The 14,135-nt window shown below is 35.6% G+C and overlaps 4 protein-coding genes across 4 annotated transcripts; 3 read left to right on the plus strand and 1 right to left on the minus strand.

Annotated features, from left to right (window-relative positions):
* Nucleotides 1-511: 511 nt before the first annotated feature.
* On the minus strand, nt 512-4,162 carry TRIADDRAFT_54670 (uncharacterized protein; the record flags this gene model as incomplete). The annotated part of the gene is made up of 1 exon (XM_002111047.1): nt 512-4,162. The coding sequence occupies one exon, from the start codon at nt 4,160-4,162 to the stop codon at nt 512-514; it is 3,651 nt and encodes a 1,216-aa protein (XP_002111083.1).
* A 1,438-nt stretch (nt 4,163-5,600) lies between these two features.
* Nucleotides 5,601-8,531, plus strand: TRIADDRAFT_54671 (uncharacterized protein; the record flags this gene model as incomplete). Its single annotated transcript, XM_002110507.1, has 3 exons — nt 5,601-5,961; nt 7,567-7,803; nt 8,452-8,531. The coding sequence occupies 3 exons, from the start codon at nt 5,601-5,603 to the stop codon at nt 8,529-8,531; spliced, it is 678 nt and encodes a 225-aa protein (XP_002110543.1).
* Nucleotides 8,532-9,647: 1,116 nt separating this feature from the next.
* TRIADDRAFT_23350 (uncharacterized protein) lies at nt 9,648-10,272 on the plus strand (the record flags this gene model as incomplete). The annotated part of the gene is made up of 2 exons (XM_002110508.1): nt 9,648-9,825; nt 9,947-10,272. The coding sequence occupies 2 exons, from the start codon at nt 9,648-9,650 to the stop codon at nt 10,270-10,272; spliced, it is 504 nt and encodes a 167-aa protein (XP_002110544.1).
* A 1,808-nt stretch (nt 10,273-12,080) lies between these two features.
* Nucleotides 12,081-13,535, plus strand: TRIADDRAFT_23199 (uncharacterized protein; the record flags this gene model as incomplete). Its single annotated transcript, XM_002110509.1, has 6 exons — nt 12,081-12,284; nt 12,387-12,566; nt 12,734-12,951; nt 13,035-13,149; nt 13,233-13,373; nt 13,464-13,535. Coding segments are annotated over 6 exons (930 nt in total), but the record flags the coding sequence as incomplete, so codon positions are not given.
* Between the last annotated feature and the right edge of the window lie 600 nt (nt 13,536-14,135).

Genomic DNA, 14,135 nt, shown 5'->3' on the forward strand with positions numbered 1-14,135 from the left:
ATGCATCTATTAAATAAGTTGATATTCATGAAGGAGGATAATAAAAATGAAGGACAGCCATGTCTGGAGTTTTACGCCCTTTTTTTCCCAAAAAGTATTAGGTAAAACTATCACCTACAGAATTCTATTAAACGCTTTTTCAGGTGAAAGTTTAGTTCCATTACTGCATTGAAAGAATTTATATCCTGACTTGTGTATATACGTGTGCGCATACGGTATCATTTATACAACATGATAACAAATTGCTTTCGTCCTATAATTAGGGAGTAATTTCGCTACTACGGTATTAACATAGACTACCTTTACCTTCAAGTACATACATCATATCAGTGCAAGGATTTTAGAACAAGATTTCAATCTTTATCAATATGATTTCTCAAGGTTTCAATATCATTTGCTATACGAGCATATTTTTAGGTTATCCTATCTAGAAGTCCATATTTTACAAATATTATGGTTTATGAAAAATACGTTGTTGGCAAATTTTTCTTTACTCATTACAGACGCAGAATTAACTGTCATCGGCATTTCCTGCTAAACATTGATCTAAATGTTGATTTATAATTTGATTGCTTGTATTTGATGGAAAACAGTGATTACATACAGGGCAGTAGATCAATAAACTATCGTCGGATTCGTCTGCAGAATCTTCATCACTATTGGCAGTCTTATTTTGTCCATTTTGTTGAAAGGCATCAAAAACTTTCAGCTGTCTATGTCTTTTAGTATTATTTGAGTCAGTATGTATGTCTTTATTATGTCTCTTATTTCCCGCTTTTTGCTTTCCATTACGTACCGGTATACTGCTGCCATTCATGCTACGATGAGTAGGCGATACGTTTGTAACATCAGAGATGACGACTATATCGTCATTATTGCTGCTATTATTTTGATTATCGTTTAATTTTTCACCTTGCTTATTCTCTTGTCCATGAAGGTTATTTTGTTGAGTAGTAAAATAATTTCGAATAGATAATGGTTTAGTAAAAGCTCGTTTAAGCAGACGTTCGTTAACATGATCGTCATCTTCAGTAATTAGTTTAGCACCACCAACCACTGTTAACAAGACAGCATCAGCAAGTGCATAACAACTACCTTCTTGCAAAACAGTTGGTAAACGTGTCGCAGAGTCAAGCAAACCCTGATTTTTTAACAACCGCTGTTGTACAGCCCATTTTAAGACTGTCGTCACTTCGCTAATAATTGGTTCCGGATAACGAAGTCCAACAATCTTTCTACCGTCATCGAGCTGAACTCGTACTATTCTCAGTGTTTGTTGTTCCTTGCTTAAGTTATACTTTCTGGCGCAGTTAGTTAACATCGACTCCAGTAATGACAACATTGGTATAATACCACCACAGATAATATGTACACGATTAATTCGAATCCCAACAGTACAATATGAACCGAACTTGCATGATCCACCATGAATACATGCCAGCTCTGTAGAGTTATACTGTTCTTTCCATCCATTTTCAGCATCACTAAGATCTAACTTGTGATATTTTTGTAACAAATCCTTACTATTTTCCATATAAGACGAAAATCCGGTATTAGGCCGAACGACGCTAAAAACATCTAGATGAGCCTTATACAGCGCAAAAAGATAAAATTTTCGGTTAAAATAACGATTACGAGAACAATAAAACCCATCTAATGGATCCGTCGCTTGTTCATGGTATAATTTTAATACTGTTGGCCAATCGATTCCTCTATCAACACATAACGTAACTTGCTTCGTAGAAACATTACCTCGTTTAACTTCAGTAAAAATCTCTTTTGGTGAATCAACCATAACAATTGATGTTCCTTTGATGTCGGTTACACCTTCGTTGTATTTCCCTTCTTTTTTAGCTCGTTCAATACTAGTTGTTAGACATTGACAAAAGTAAGAAAAAATTAAATTTTGTCTTTCGATAGTCAGACCAAGGATACGGTTTAGAAATCGCTGTACATCTGTTGCATCTTTTTCAGGTACACGAGCTTCGAGGGAGGCAGTTAGTCCCATATCGAGTAGACAATGTTTCATATCGATATAAAATTGAGAGATGGTGTAACTACTATCATCCAGTGTACTTGCTTGTAATATACTTGAGAAAGTGATATTTGGGCAAAGGACACCTCTTTGAATGTACGAATACATCAATTTTAAAGCTGAACGGCCATAACTTGTATTAAAATTAAATTCGGAGAAATCTGCGCCAGTTGCTGCCCGACGATCACCTCTTGTTAATGCACCTAATGAGAGTAATCTTTGAGCAACTGCAGCAACAAATCTTTTCTCACCACCTACATTTGTAGTCATTAATTTATAGATTGGCGCACTAGATTGATTTGAACGATGAGATCGACCAAGTTGTTGTACAGCTTTTTCAGCACTCCATGGTAACTCCATAGTAATATGAATACGACGTCGATTATTAGCTACACGTGTATCGCTATGTAATGATATACCAGTGCTAGCGGCATCTGATAAGACAGCAATTAATTTTTTACCTTGCATGAATAGATTCTTTTCCCTTACATTGAGACTTTCTAAGCCATGATCGCTACTACTATCAGTATCACGAAGTTGATAGACAGGCGTTGAACTACCATTGATACAAACTATTCGGCCACGGCGTCCAGTCATTTCAGCGACACAATTAGTACCACCCAATTGTTGAATTAACTCATCTAAGGAGCAATTCGGTAAATTAATATTATCGATGAATTGTAGTAAGGCATCGGCAGCATTTTTACACCATGCATTAATTTTAGTGCCTTTGGATGTTTTCTCTTCGATTGGAAAATGTTGTAAAATAAACCGTACTAAAATTTCCTTCGCAGTGGAGATATAGCCATGTGTGTTGTTCCCTTGGCGAGTAATTTCATTGTCTAAGCTAGCTTCTCCAGTGGTTTGCAAACCGATAACAACACAATATCCTTCATCCAGAGCAGCTTTGGCTTCCCGTACAATGGCTGGTACTTTTAAAGACATACAAAGTTGTTTAAAAAATCGTTGATGGCAACTCCAATAAACAGTCCATATACGACTTGCGGAACTTTTAGTGTGGCTGATTGCTTTTTTAATTGCTTCAGCTAATTGTTGCCAGACTCGAGCAGATAAATTATACACTCTAATTTGTTCATCGGTTAAATTAATTTCAACAGTGTGAAATTCAGCAGATTCAAAGCTTAGACCTCTTGAAACATACATTCCTGCAGCTTTCATTTCCATGGCTAACATTTCTGATGCGCCTAGACCACGTGTGGTCATGGCTTGGATAAAATTTTCAACATTTTTAAAGGCTGTATTATCACCCCATAGTCCAAGTCTTTCCATAAATGCCATATTCTTAACATTAGTGACACCGGTAGCGCTGCAATAGACAACGCGAGCCTTAGGCAATTGCCTTTGTAAGGCAATTGCAGCAACTGCAGCTTTGGTACTGGCAGCTTCATTGCCGGGTATAAATTGTTTCGCTTTATGGCACTCATCAAAGATTAAGCAACCATTAAAATTATCGCCACACCAATCCAGAATTTGTTGTATTCGACTACCTCGTGTATGGGTTGGATTGAAACCACGTTGACCTGATGATATCAACGTAGCATAAGTATTAAATAGAATGCCATCTTTGACTTGTGGAGACATGCCTGCAACTCTGGTCTCACGATCTAACTCTTGACAGCCATCAATGACCTTAATAAAGCAATTTATATCTTTTAAATCTCTTTCAGCATCTATCCTTAAATCGTGAGATGTGCTAAACCATAAATGTTTTCGTCGGCCACGGACATAATTATTAATAATGATACCAGCAATTTGTCTTCCTTTGCCTACTCCAGCAGCATCTCCAAGATAGAATCCAGCTCTAGCACCCTTCGGCAAGATCATCTGATGGCGTTGGCATGCATGTAAGATACCTTCTAATTGCAAATCACTTAATTTACAATCAAGTATTAAATGTGGTGGTAAGGCATCTTTTAGCGGATAGTTAGTAGGCGGCAGGATTTGAGCAGCTAAAGAAGCAGCTTCGACAACATTTCCCGGATGACTTTTGTAGTTAGTAATATCACCTAAGGAGTGGCATCGATAGGGCAAGAAAACTTCTCTATTTTTCTCTTGGCCATAATCTTCATCGGCAATTCGATTGATCTCTTCATCATGATGAGCCATAAGTAGGCAAGTAGTTGATTTTTTACCAGGGTACAACTGCAAATCTGCAATTAATAATTTAACTTTATTTTTAAAGTTCACTTTGGCGCCAACAAGCTATTAGCAAACATTTCGTGGGCCAGGGCATGATTGATTTACGGTCCAGATCAAAGTTTGATTTTCACCTATAGTGTGCACTGTACTGTGTATCGGTACAGTAGAAACGTGCAGTACAATACTAGAGAAGAGTAAAACATAAACAAGTTTGTTCATGTTTGTTTGAATCAAAGACAGTAGAGCCGGTTAGGGTAGGCCAGTACTGAGTCTGCGTGGGAAGGATGGTTGGACAGCATCATTGCGCACAATCAGGATTTTTCTTTGGTGATGCGCTACAGTATAGTGTACTGTACACTGTACACTGTAAGACCGGCTACACACCACTTGGTGAGCAGTCGGAATGACATCATGTTTGAGCAAGACTGCACTCAGTATACTGTACGTGTCGATCCGCTCCACTTTGTATCTGTGTAGCATTTTTGATTTATTTTTGAATCTAATCTACAGTACTGTATAGTGCATAGACCGGTAGGCACCTACTGTACTGTAAGTTGCATCTGTTGGAGGGTAGATGTGGTGAGCGGCATTGCGGCCAATATCAGAGGCTAGTCCTTGTTCATCAACATGGTCATAAAATTGGGTATGCGACACGATCCAAAAGTTGCTAGTCTGTTACTGCTGGTGTTGCTGTACTCAGTGTACTGTATGACCAGTGGAAGACAAAAGAACCTTTTGTCCGCTGGTTATCTCCAGCTAAAAGTGGGTGAAGTTGCTGGAGTAATCAATCAATCACAATGTGTTTTACAGTACAATGTACTGTACACTCATGGTACCACTAGATACGACCGGTCGCGTTCCGGTCTGATAGTGGTCCATGACTCTTACTCTACAGTGTACAGTGTACAGTGTACACTCACGGTACCACTAGATACTGTACGACCGATCACGTTCCGGTCTTGTAGTGGTCCATGACTCTACAGTACTGTAGACACCAGTACAGAACCGTACTGTACAGTACAGTGTACAGTATCTTTATACTGTACAAACCCCTGACTGCTGTACTGTACACTCATGGTACCAATAGAGGCGACCGGTCGCGTTCCGGTCTTGTAGTGGTCCAGGATTGTACTCTACAGTGTACAGTGTACAGTACTGTAGACAGTGGTACAGAACCCTACTACTCTACAGTATCTTGATACCTGTACAAATCTCTGTCTGCACTGTACACTGTCATAACGTACAGTAGGACTGCGTGGCCAGTACGTAGTAAAGGACCACGGTTACCATGTGTAGTGACACTACTAGTGAGTGATGACAAGCTCGGCCACTCTGACTGGCTTCCATTGAAGTAGACGTATTGGACGTCTTGGAAAAATTTCACCAAGCCAATCGATAGAAGACTATGGCGGATATCAATAGCACTAGCAGCGAAAGATATTCCAGCTTGGATAGCATCGCTGTCTCTGAAGAAGATATTGCCTTAGGTAGTGCTAGTCTAACTGGTGATGATATCGTTGAAGAACAGGATGGTATTCATGAAAATTCACTCCATGACGACAATAAGGCACAAGAGAGTGTTGAAGAGCAATCATGCCAAGTTGAATTGAATCTCAGTGAAAAGGGTGATGATCTGGACGAAAATCAACAATCCAATCACGATCTTCCTCCTAGCCCAGTGGATCATGAACCCAAAAATGATGATGATACTGGCGATCCAGATAGTATTGCGTTGGTTAGTTATACAGTGGATGAAAGTGGTACAGGTAATCAGTTTAATGTTAATCAAGCCTTGATCCATCATCAGATTGCTTTTCTACTTTATCTCTATTACATCGAATGTGGTCTTGTTCCATTTCATCTCAGTCATTTTATCACCACTGCTCTTTTTTCCTTCAATTCAATTAATCAATAACGGATAAAATAGCTTGAGTACACGATACACTGTCAAACTACCTAAGTAGACTGGATCAACATAGATCCTAATAATGGCCCCTAGTTTTCACATTTTACCTCGTTGATCCATTTTGTCATGACATCCAAATGGATCTGTGCTCTCGTCCACAGTACAGTACATGATGTTCTCATCGGTAGTTATCGCATGATACTGTAGAATCGTCTTTAGCCCTTGGGGTACTGTACCGTACGTATGGGGCAACTTTTGAATGGCGCAAGACGACCATTTCCATACTTTCTATTTCACCATAATAAGACGTATGGAAGACAAGTATCCTCTCGATTGTAACGCTATATCATCGAATTTTTCTTTTATGGTTGGTATTCATGTGGCTTATTCAGTTCGACTGGAATCCAATGGATATTATAGCACATTTGGGCAGTGTGATTAGTATATTATTGAAATCGTTGATACTATTTTCATCATCTTCTATGAAGAAATAGGTCAATCTCGACGCTGCTGAGCAATGCATGCTTTTACGTTTATATGTGTAGAGAGAAGACTAATATACTTCGATTACATCCAACATTCTAATTGTAATCGAGAATTTATTTTGCGAGGGGTGATCGACCAGTTACTGAAGGACTTGCTAGCAATAAATTAATTATACCAGTAATAAATAAATCAAACTTCGACTACATACGGTATACACTAATTTGTATTCTTGGCTAGATAATTCATATTGTCTTGTGATTTCTACCATGATAGCCATGTATTCATTCCATCTGCTAAAGAATGGCCAAAGGGGAGCAATCGATGAAACAAATAATTCACAAGGCTTCACTATTGAAAATAAGATTATACAATGGTTTTTTTTTTTCTACACTCTCAGTAGATGATACTGTATTCCATTACTCTATGCTATTATCCACTTACTAATTCCATCATTAAGATATCAATGTGCTGCATTAAACAGTTATTTGCTATGGTACGGTCAGCCATAGTACTGTACTGTATAGTTGCTATCCTTTTTCGGCCTTTAATCCCTAACATTCAATTCTTCGATTGTTTACCATGTATCTATCAAAGATTAAAACTTATCGTTAATATACTGTACTAATAGCTAAGTACTATCCATGTCTTCCAATCCAATCCAATCTGGATAATACATGCTAAGTTGAAGATTTTCTCTCTTCCTCATCAATATCCCCTTGGCTGTGATGTCAACATAGACAGATGTCTATGGTAGTACTGGTTTATTGCAATCTCGTGACTGAGTAAATATAACGTCAACGTAGCTACACTTTATTGCTCTATCGTGCGATTCGTGCCAAGAAAGCACCAGGAATGATCTAATTCATATCTTTTGTGTATTTTCTTTCATTTCTTAATTATTAAAATGGGATTCAAAAAGAATGATTCTGATTATTATTATATCGACTAACTGCACTACTTACTCTACTGGGTGTTTTAGTTGTTGAAACTCGCGTAAAAGGCCAAGAAAATAGCCTTACATCTCCTCCTATTGTTCCATATGATTTGGTCTATGTTGATAATAGTCAAGGAGAAGAATTATCTCAGGATCAAATTCCACTTGTCCACTATGATGCGATTGATACTAAAGTTGTTAGTCATACCAACGGAACTGCAGATGTGGAAAACAATCAAAGTGAAATTCTGGATTCTAATCAAGTTAACGGTCTTCTGCAAGGTGAGAAAATTCGATATATATATATATAACATATACAGTACAATTAATTCTACAATATCGAGTAGATAAAGTATCATCCTACCCTGACACAGCATGGCAATAATCATACAGCTTTTTCTCTTACCTATATGGCAATGACAGCATAATCATTTTCATTCATGCTAACAAATTCATGCATAGCGAACTATTGACAATACCACAATTGTTACTCCTTTAAATAGTGCTTTCTATATACATGGAATGATTAATTAGTTCTATTAAACATAGACTGTACCTCATTTCTTAGACTATACGCGTATAATATCTCTAGTAATCTGGTTTATAAGAAATGTATCAAATATTCGTTATGGACATTGTAAATTCTATATTCCGTTACAGTTTCCTTTTTATTTATATTCTTTAACTCTAAAGAAAATTATTTGTACAACAACAAAGATTTTACCTTCAGTTTTGCTTGATAAACTATTTACAATATTTATGGATATCATCTTTTAGTATGAAGTGCAATAGGGTAGCGGCGATTAGTTCTGCATCATAAATGGGAAGGACCTAATACTATATGTGACCACGTTTGCGATGTACTTGTATAACTAAAGTGCGTCTGCACATGTTCTACTACTGCCTTTACTGGACATATTTTAACTGTAGATAGTGTCGCAGTGGTTAAAAATTTCAAAGTGATTTGTAGAATCACTGTTAGTAGTTCAAGAAATGATAGTTTTAAATGATAAAATACGCGTATAGTCCCTTCTCCGTATATTTGTATCTTACTGGCTTATAGTTAAAGCATACACATTTTTTTTATCCAAGAACTTACTCTTATGACAGTTTTTCAACTAATTATATGATGATATAATAAATATAATATTACATTTATATAGTTTCTGCACAGTAGGTATTGTTAATCATAATTTCATTTACCAAAATTTGCTAATGAACTGAAATCTATTGAAATCAGTTTACGCTGTGAAGACCATCTCATGGGATAATATTAGACTTTAGTGAACTGTTACAATGATGAATTATTTATTTAAACTTGATTTAGATGCAGTGTATTACATTACACTTAACGCCAAATAATCACCTTTATTGTTTTCCTCTGCAATCTAAGCATAGAATTGACAAATGTGTAGTATTTTGTGCCAACGTTAATATATCTCATACTGTATTAATATTAATAATTCGCATGATAAGCGACAGCTCAAGCTTTTAAACTTTTGTATAAATGCAACTATTCCTGTATCCATACAATTCGCAGCGTTAAGAAATTAGATTTTTACTCTTACTATAATGGTCAAAATTTCGAAACTTCTAGGAATCGTTAATTCAAATCGTTACAGAAATTGAACGAATGTAACGCTTCCAACTAGATCAGTTATTAATTAATAGTATGGTATACAGTTGTCTCGTTGCTGTGCTGATTAAATGTTTGTAATACTTTTTAGACAATGAAATATTGGAATCGAAAAGTCCTACTGTAATGGAAAGTAGTGATTCACTAGCAGAAAAAGAGACGTCAGATGCAATAAAGGAAGAGAACAGTGAGAATGATATCAACCACACACCAAAAATTGACGAGCATGGTACAGTATATAGTATTTCCCTTTCAAGATTACATCATTTCATAATCTAAATTACTATAAAGATCATATCTCTGTAGATGGTACTGTAAGTTTGCTGAGTAAAATAATTCCACCTTAAACCGTGCGTTTATATATCTAGCAACTGCATATTATTTATATGATTTATTCTGTTTGTGTATAAAAACCTAGTTATCCTTCATTTTAATCTAGTGTAACTTTATATTTTTGAGTCTTATGCAGTTGCTTTCATCTGATATGATGATGCCTTGTCTTTTATTAGTTGATATACCTATTATAGATAATGCTACTTTAGCTGCGGAAGAAAAGGAAAAAGGAAATATCGCTTTTAGAAAAAATGATTTCGATGAAGCTTTAGAGCACTATAATAAAGCAATTAAGCTTGTTCCTTCTAATATTATCTTTTATATTAACAGAGCAGGTAAGGGTATGATTTATTAGCATTGTACAATTTGTTATAAGAAAGGAGATTATCTTATATTGTACATACACTAGTTCTTTTCTAAAAATGTAATTCACGCTTGCAATGCTTCACCTTTCAGCCACTTACTACAATTTGGAGGAATATAAAAGAAGTATCAAAGATGCCGAATATGCCTTAGAGTTGGGATCGAAACAAGATGCTGATACAAAGTTAATAGCTCGTACATATTCTCGCCTGGGCTACTCGTATAAAAAATTGAATCAACTTAGTTTGGCAATTACCTACTTTAATTCATCGTTAAAGTTACGTGATAGTACAAAGATAAGGAAAGAGTGTTTAGATGCAGAATCGCAACTAATCAAGCAAAAAGCTGCAGACCTTAAAGAAAAGGAGTTGCGGCTATTAAATGAAAAGAAAAGAAATGAAAGCACAGGAAAGGTATGATTGGCCGTTGTGGTAGATTGTCACTACAGTATTGTATTTCTCAAGTGCAGTGTGTCATGTTTTTAAAATAGGACAACCCTAAAGCGAATAGAAAAGGAAAGCAACCAGCTAAAGTTATTACAACACAACCCCCAGCGGAATCATCACTTGACGTTAGCGTAGAGCCAATCGCTGAACTACCTTCTTCTGTATTAAATCAGAAAACAGCAGAAAATCATCCAAAGTTAGCCACACAGATGTTAAATCATTCAAGTAATGAAAGAGTGATGGATAGTGGATTAGAGTGGGATAGTGGCGAATTTGATGGTTCCGAACAGCCTTGCGCAGATGAAGAACATAACGATAATCCTAACCATGATAACAAAGAAAGCTTAGTTTCTTCAAGACCTAATAATAACACAAAAGGATTAAGTAAAATAGAATTGATGAAACTACAAATGAAAAAGGACGGAGTTACATCACCAAAAGTAGAAACCAACTCCAATGAAGGTAATGTCATTGATCTCTATTAGTTATTACTTGAATCGTTACCAAAGCTCAAATACACATAAAAATAAAAATATACGTCTTGGAAATTTTATTAACCAGAATCAATGGAGGACCTAGATCAGGAACCTGATGACCCCGACAGTATTTGGCGTAGACGAAGACTTCCAAAGTCTTCAAGTTCGACAAAAGATCTCAACACCAGTAGACCTGGTATTCGTAGAGTAAAATCAGAAACTGGAACGAAAGTTAGGTCAGCAGATAGTGAACAACCACCAAAAGAACAATTAGATAGAACTGTGGCAGAAAGAGAGGAAGCGTCATATGACGCACAAAATTCAGATCCCTATGGCGTCCTTAGTGATGTTAGTTTTTAGTTAGATTAAATTATATTTTATTACTCTAATCGTAAAGGTATTTGTATTTTTTTTACTGGTAGAAGATCGAGCCGTTGAAACAAGACGAATTAAAAGGTTTGCTAGATGCAAAGTCTTCATTGTAGAATGTAGTACTTCTTACTTCATTACTGTTCTTGTTGTTGCTATATGCACGTATTAAAATGTAACAGTTGTAGATAGAAAAAAGTTACATGTTCCTCCTTAAAAAACTTCAATATGCTTGGGTTGAACATAGGTCGTGACACTGGTAGGCATCATCCTGCTGATTTAACTAGAGGAGTCGTATACGATGCTGATGTAAGTACATTTAGTAAGATCGCACAAATAATTTTTATAGCTAAGCATGTGGAGTGACCAAGTATGAGCTTTTCAAATAAATAAATGTCTCGAGGGACGTGATAGTAGGTTTAAGTAAAGTCTTTATCGTCAACATATCAGACGCTAACTCATTGAAAGAACTGTGTAAATATTTTATAGTTCTTATCATGTTTTGGAATTTGTATACCCAGTATCTAGGGACAACACGTCTAGTCAACGATGTGGAATGGTCAGCAAAGACTCGAATAAATTTAGCCAAAGAAGCTATTGAGAGGATAAAGGTAGTAATACTTAAGTAGTATTGTATTTGTCGTTGAGTGATTATGATCTCTCATCTATAAATTTCTGGTTCATTTTCCTTTATGACATTTACATAGGTAACGTCTTCGGACTTTCAGAGTTGTATGGATGTCGAAATTGTTATATCTGTCCGTAGCATAATCGTTTTACAGTCATCAGATAAGGTAAAAATTTTCTCTGTTTGATGAAATTTGAATTCTATTTTATAGTCGTTGTCAGTATTATGGTAAAAAATTTCGTTAATTTAGCCATACAATCTATTGTTACTTAAATGCCCTATTGATATTCACCAAAATGTAGAAATTGCTCGTTGAAACTCTCTTGCATAACGTTTCGTACATCGCCGATATTGGAAATATTGTGGTATTGATGACCAGACGTCACAAGCGGAAAGAAGAGGACTTTGTGAAAGAAAAGAGTGGAAAAGCCATGATTGAAGTTTCCACTTCTGATTTTGACGAAGATCCGAAGGGTTCTCAAGTAGTCAGCCACGTTTTTAGTTCTCAATATGTATGTTTAGTTTGTTCGTTCTTAAATTTTTGTAGATATGGTTATTTATTTTGAGTTTTACTCAGGATATTAAAAAATAAATCAATTTTGATCCTATTGAAGGCACGGTCAATCGCCAAATCTATTGGACAGGCCTTTGACATTGCTTATGAAGAATTTGTTAAAGAGAAGGGCTGGAGTCAGGAAGAATTAGAAAAAGTTGAATACGAGAATGTCTTAAGTTGTCAACGAACCTCAGTAGAGGAACTTGGTCGACTGTCAGATATTAATTGCAAGAAAAAGGTACAATCATTGAATAGCTATTTTTACTATAATGGCAAGCAAGTACATGTAGTTAGGAATTGTAATCAGTCAAATAGTTTTACCTTTATTGGGACAAGTAAAATTTCTACCGTACAAATAACAGTAGTTGTTAATTTTTTTAATTTTATTTTGGATGTGAATTCTAGGTTGTAGTACGAAAAAAACGAAATGAAAATCTAGGAATAATGATAATACCTTCCGGCTGGGGATCATTAATACCAGCCCCCGTGATTGCTCATATCAATAAATTCGGCCCCGCTGCCTTAGGTGGTCAGTTAAACGTTGGCGACCACTTAATGTTTGTGAATGGTATTAGCCTTGTCGCCTTACCAATCGATAAGTGCAAAGCTATTATTAAGGTACAGTAATCGACGTCAATCTGAATAAAGTTATGAAAATGTTAACCCATTATTGAAAATATCCGATATGGATCAAATTGTAGGAAAGCTGCCAGGCAACAGAAGTAACTTTAGAAATTGTATCCATGTCACCGGTAACAGAAATAGTACTAAGAAGACCAGATACGAAATATGTATGGGGATTTAGTGTGCAAGATGGTTTGGTATGAATGTTTAGCTTTATTGATTGACTTACTAAATGTAGCTATCCTTTTAAACCTATTACGAATATATTTTTTACTTGTAGATTTGCAGTGTTATTCGTGGAGGTATTGCGGAACGAGGTGGTGTACGTGTTGGCCATTATATTTTAGATATCGACAGACATAATATTGTAAAGGCTACGCATGACCAAGTTGTCGAACTCCTAACGATATCCACCGGAGATGTCAGTATTTACCTCTGTACAGCTTTCTCTTTAATTTTATGTAACTTCACAATTGGCAATACTTACATTAAAATAATAATTTTTTTTTAGTTACGTTTGAGAACCATGCCTGCTAGTATGTATAAACTGATGACAGACCAAGAAACGCCAGAATACATCTAAATTGAAATTTCATTTATTATGTCAAGAATTGAAGATTGTATCTAATATTGTATTATTGAAATGCAGAAGTATGCGATGCATCAAATAAGCAAGTGAAATTTTGTAAATTGTAATAACTTAATGGTGAATTTCTATTGTTATAATTTGATTTGCAAATCTTTCGCTTTGCTTTGTGTTAATGTTCATTACAGTTTTATGATATTTTTAAGCCAGTTAGCGATATACATCACTATCTTGTATCTTTAAGAATGATTGCGGGTTATTGGATAGCTGATTAATATAGCAATATAATGGCCGTTCCAAGAGTATGTTTTCTGGAATTGTATTAGAATTCTTCATTATTGTTTGTAGTTGTTTACGTTGAACGTCATAACTACTCTGTTCTAAAATTTAATCAATTGCTTTATATTGTACAATGATGATATATTATATATGCATACGCACATACATACTCGTACATATAACATATATATATATATATATGGTAAACAGTTATTTTAAAGTCAGATATTATTATAACATCAGCGTTTGTTAAAGAATCATTCGTTATGCATAGTTTGCATGATTTCTTGTTATGCTATTTTACATCGAAATATACGA

Source organism: Trichoplax adhaerens, genomic scaffold, assembly GCF_000150275.1.
Source record: "Trichoplax adhaerens TRIADscaffold_3 genomic scaffold, whole genome shotgun sequence".
Lineage (NCBI taxonomy): Eukaryota > Metazoa > Placozoa > Uniplacotomia > Trichoplacea > Trichoplacidae > Trichoplax > Trichoplax adhaerens.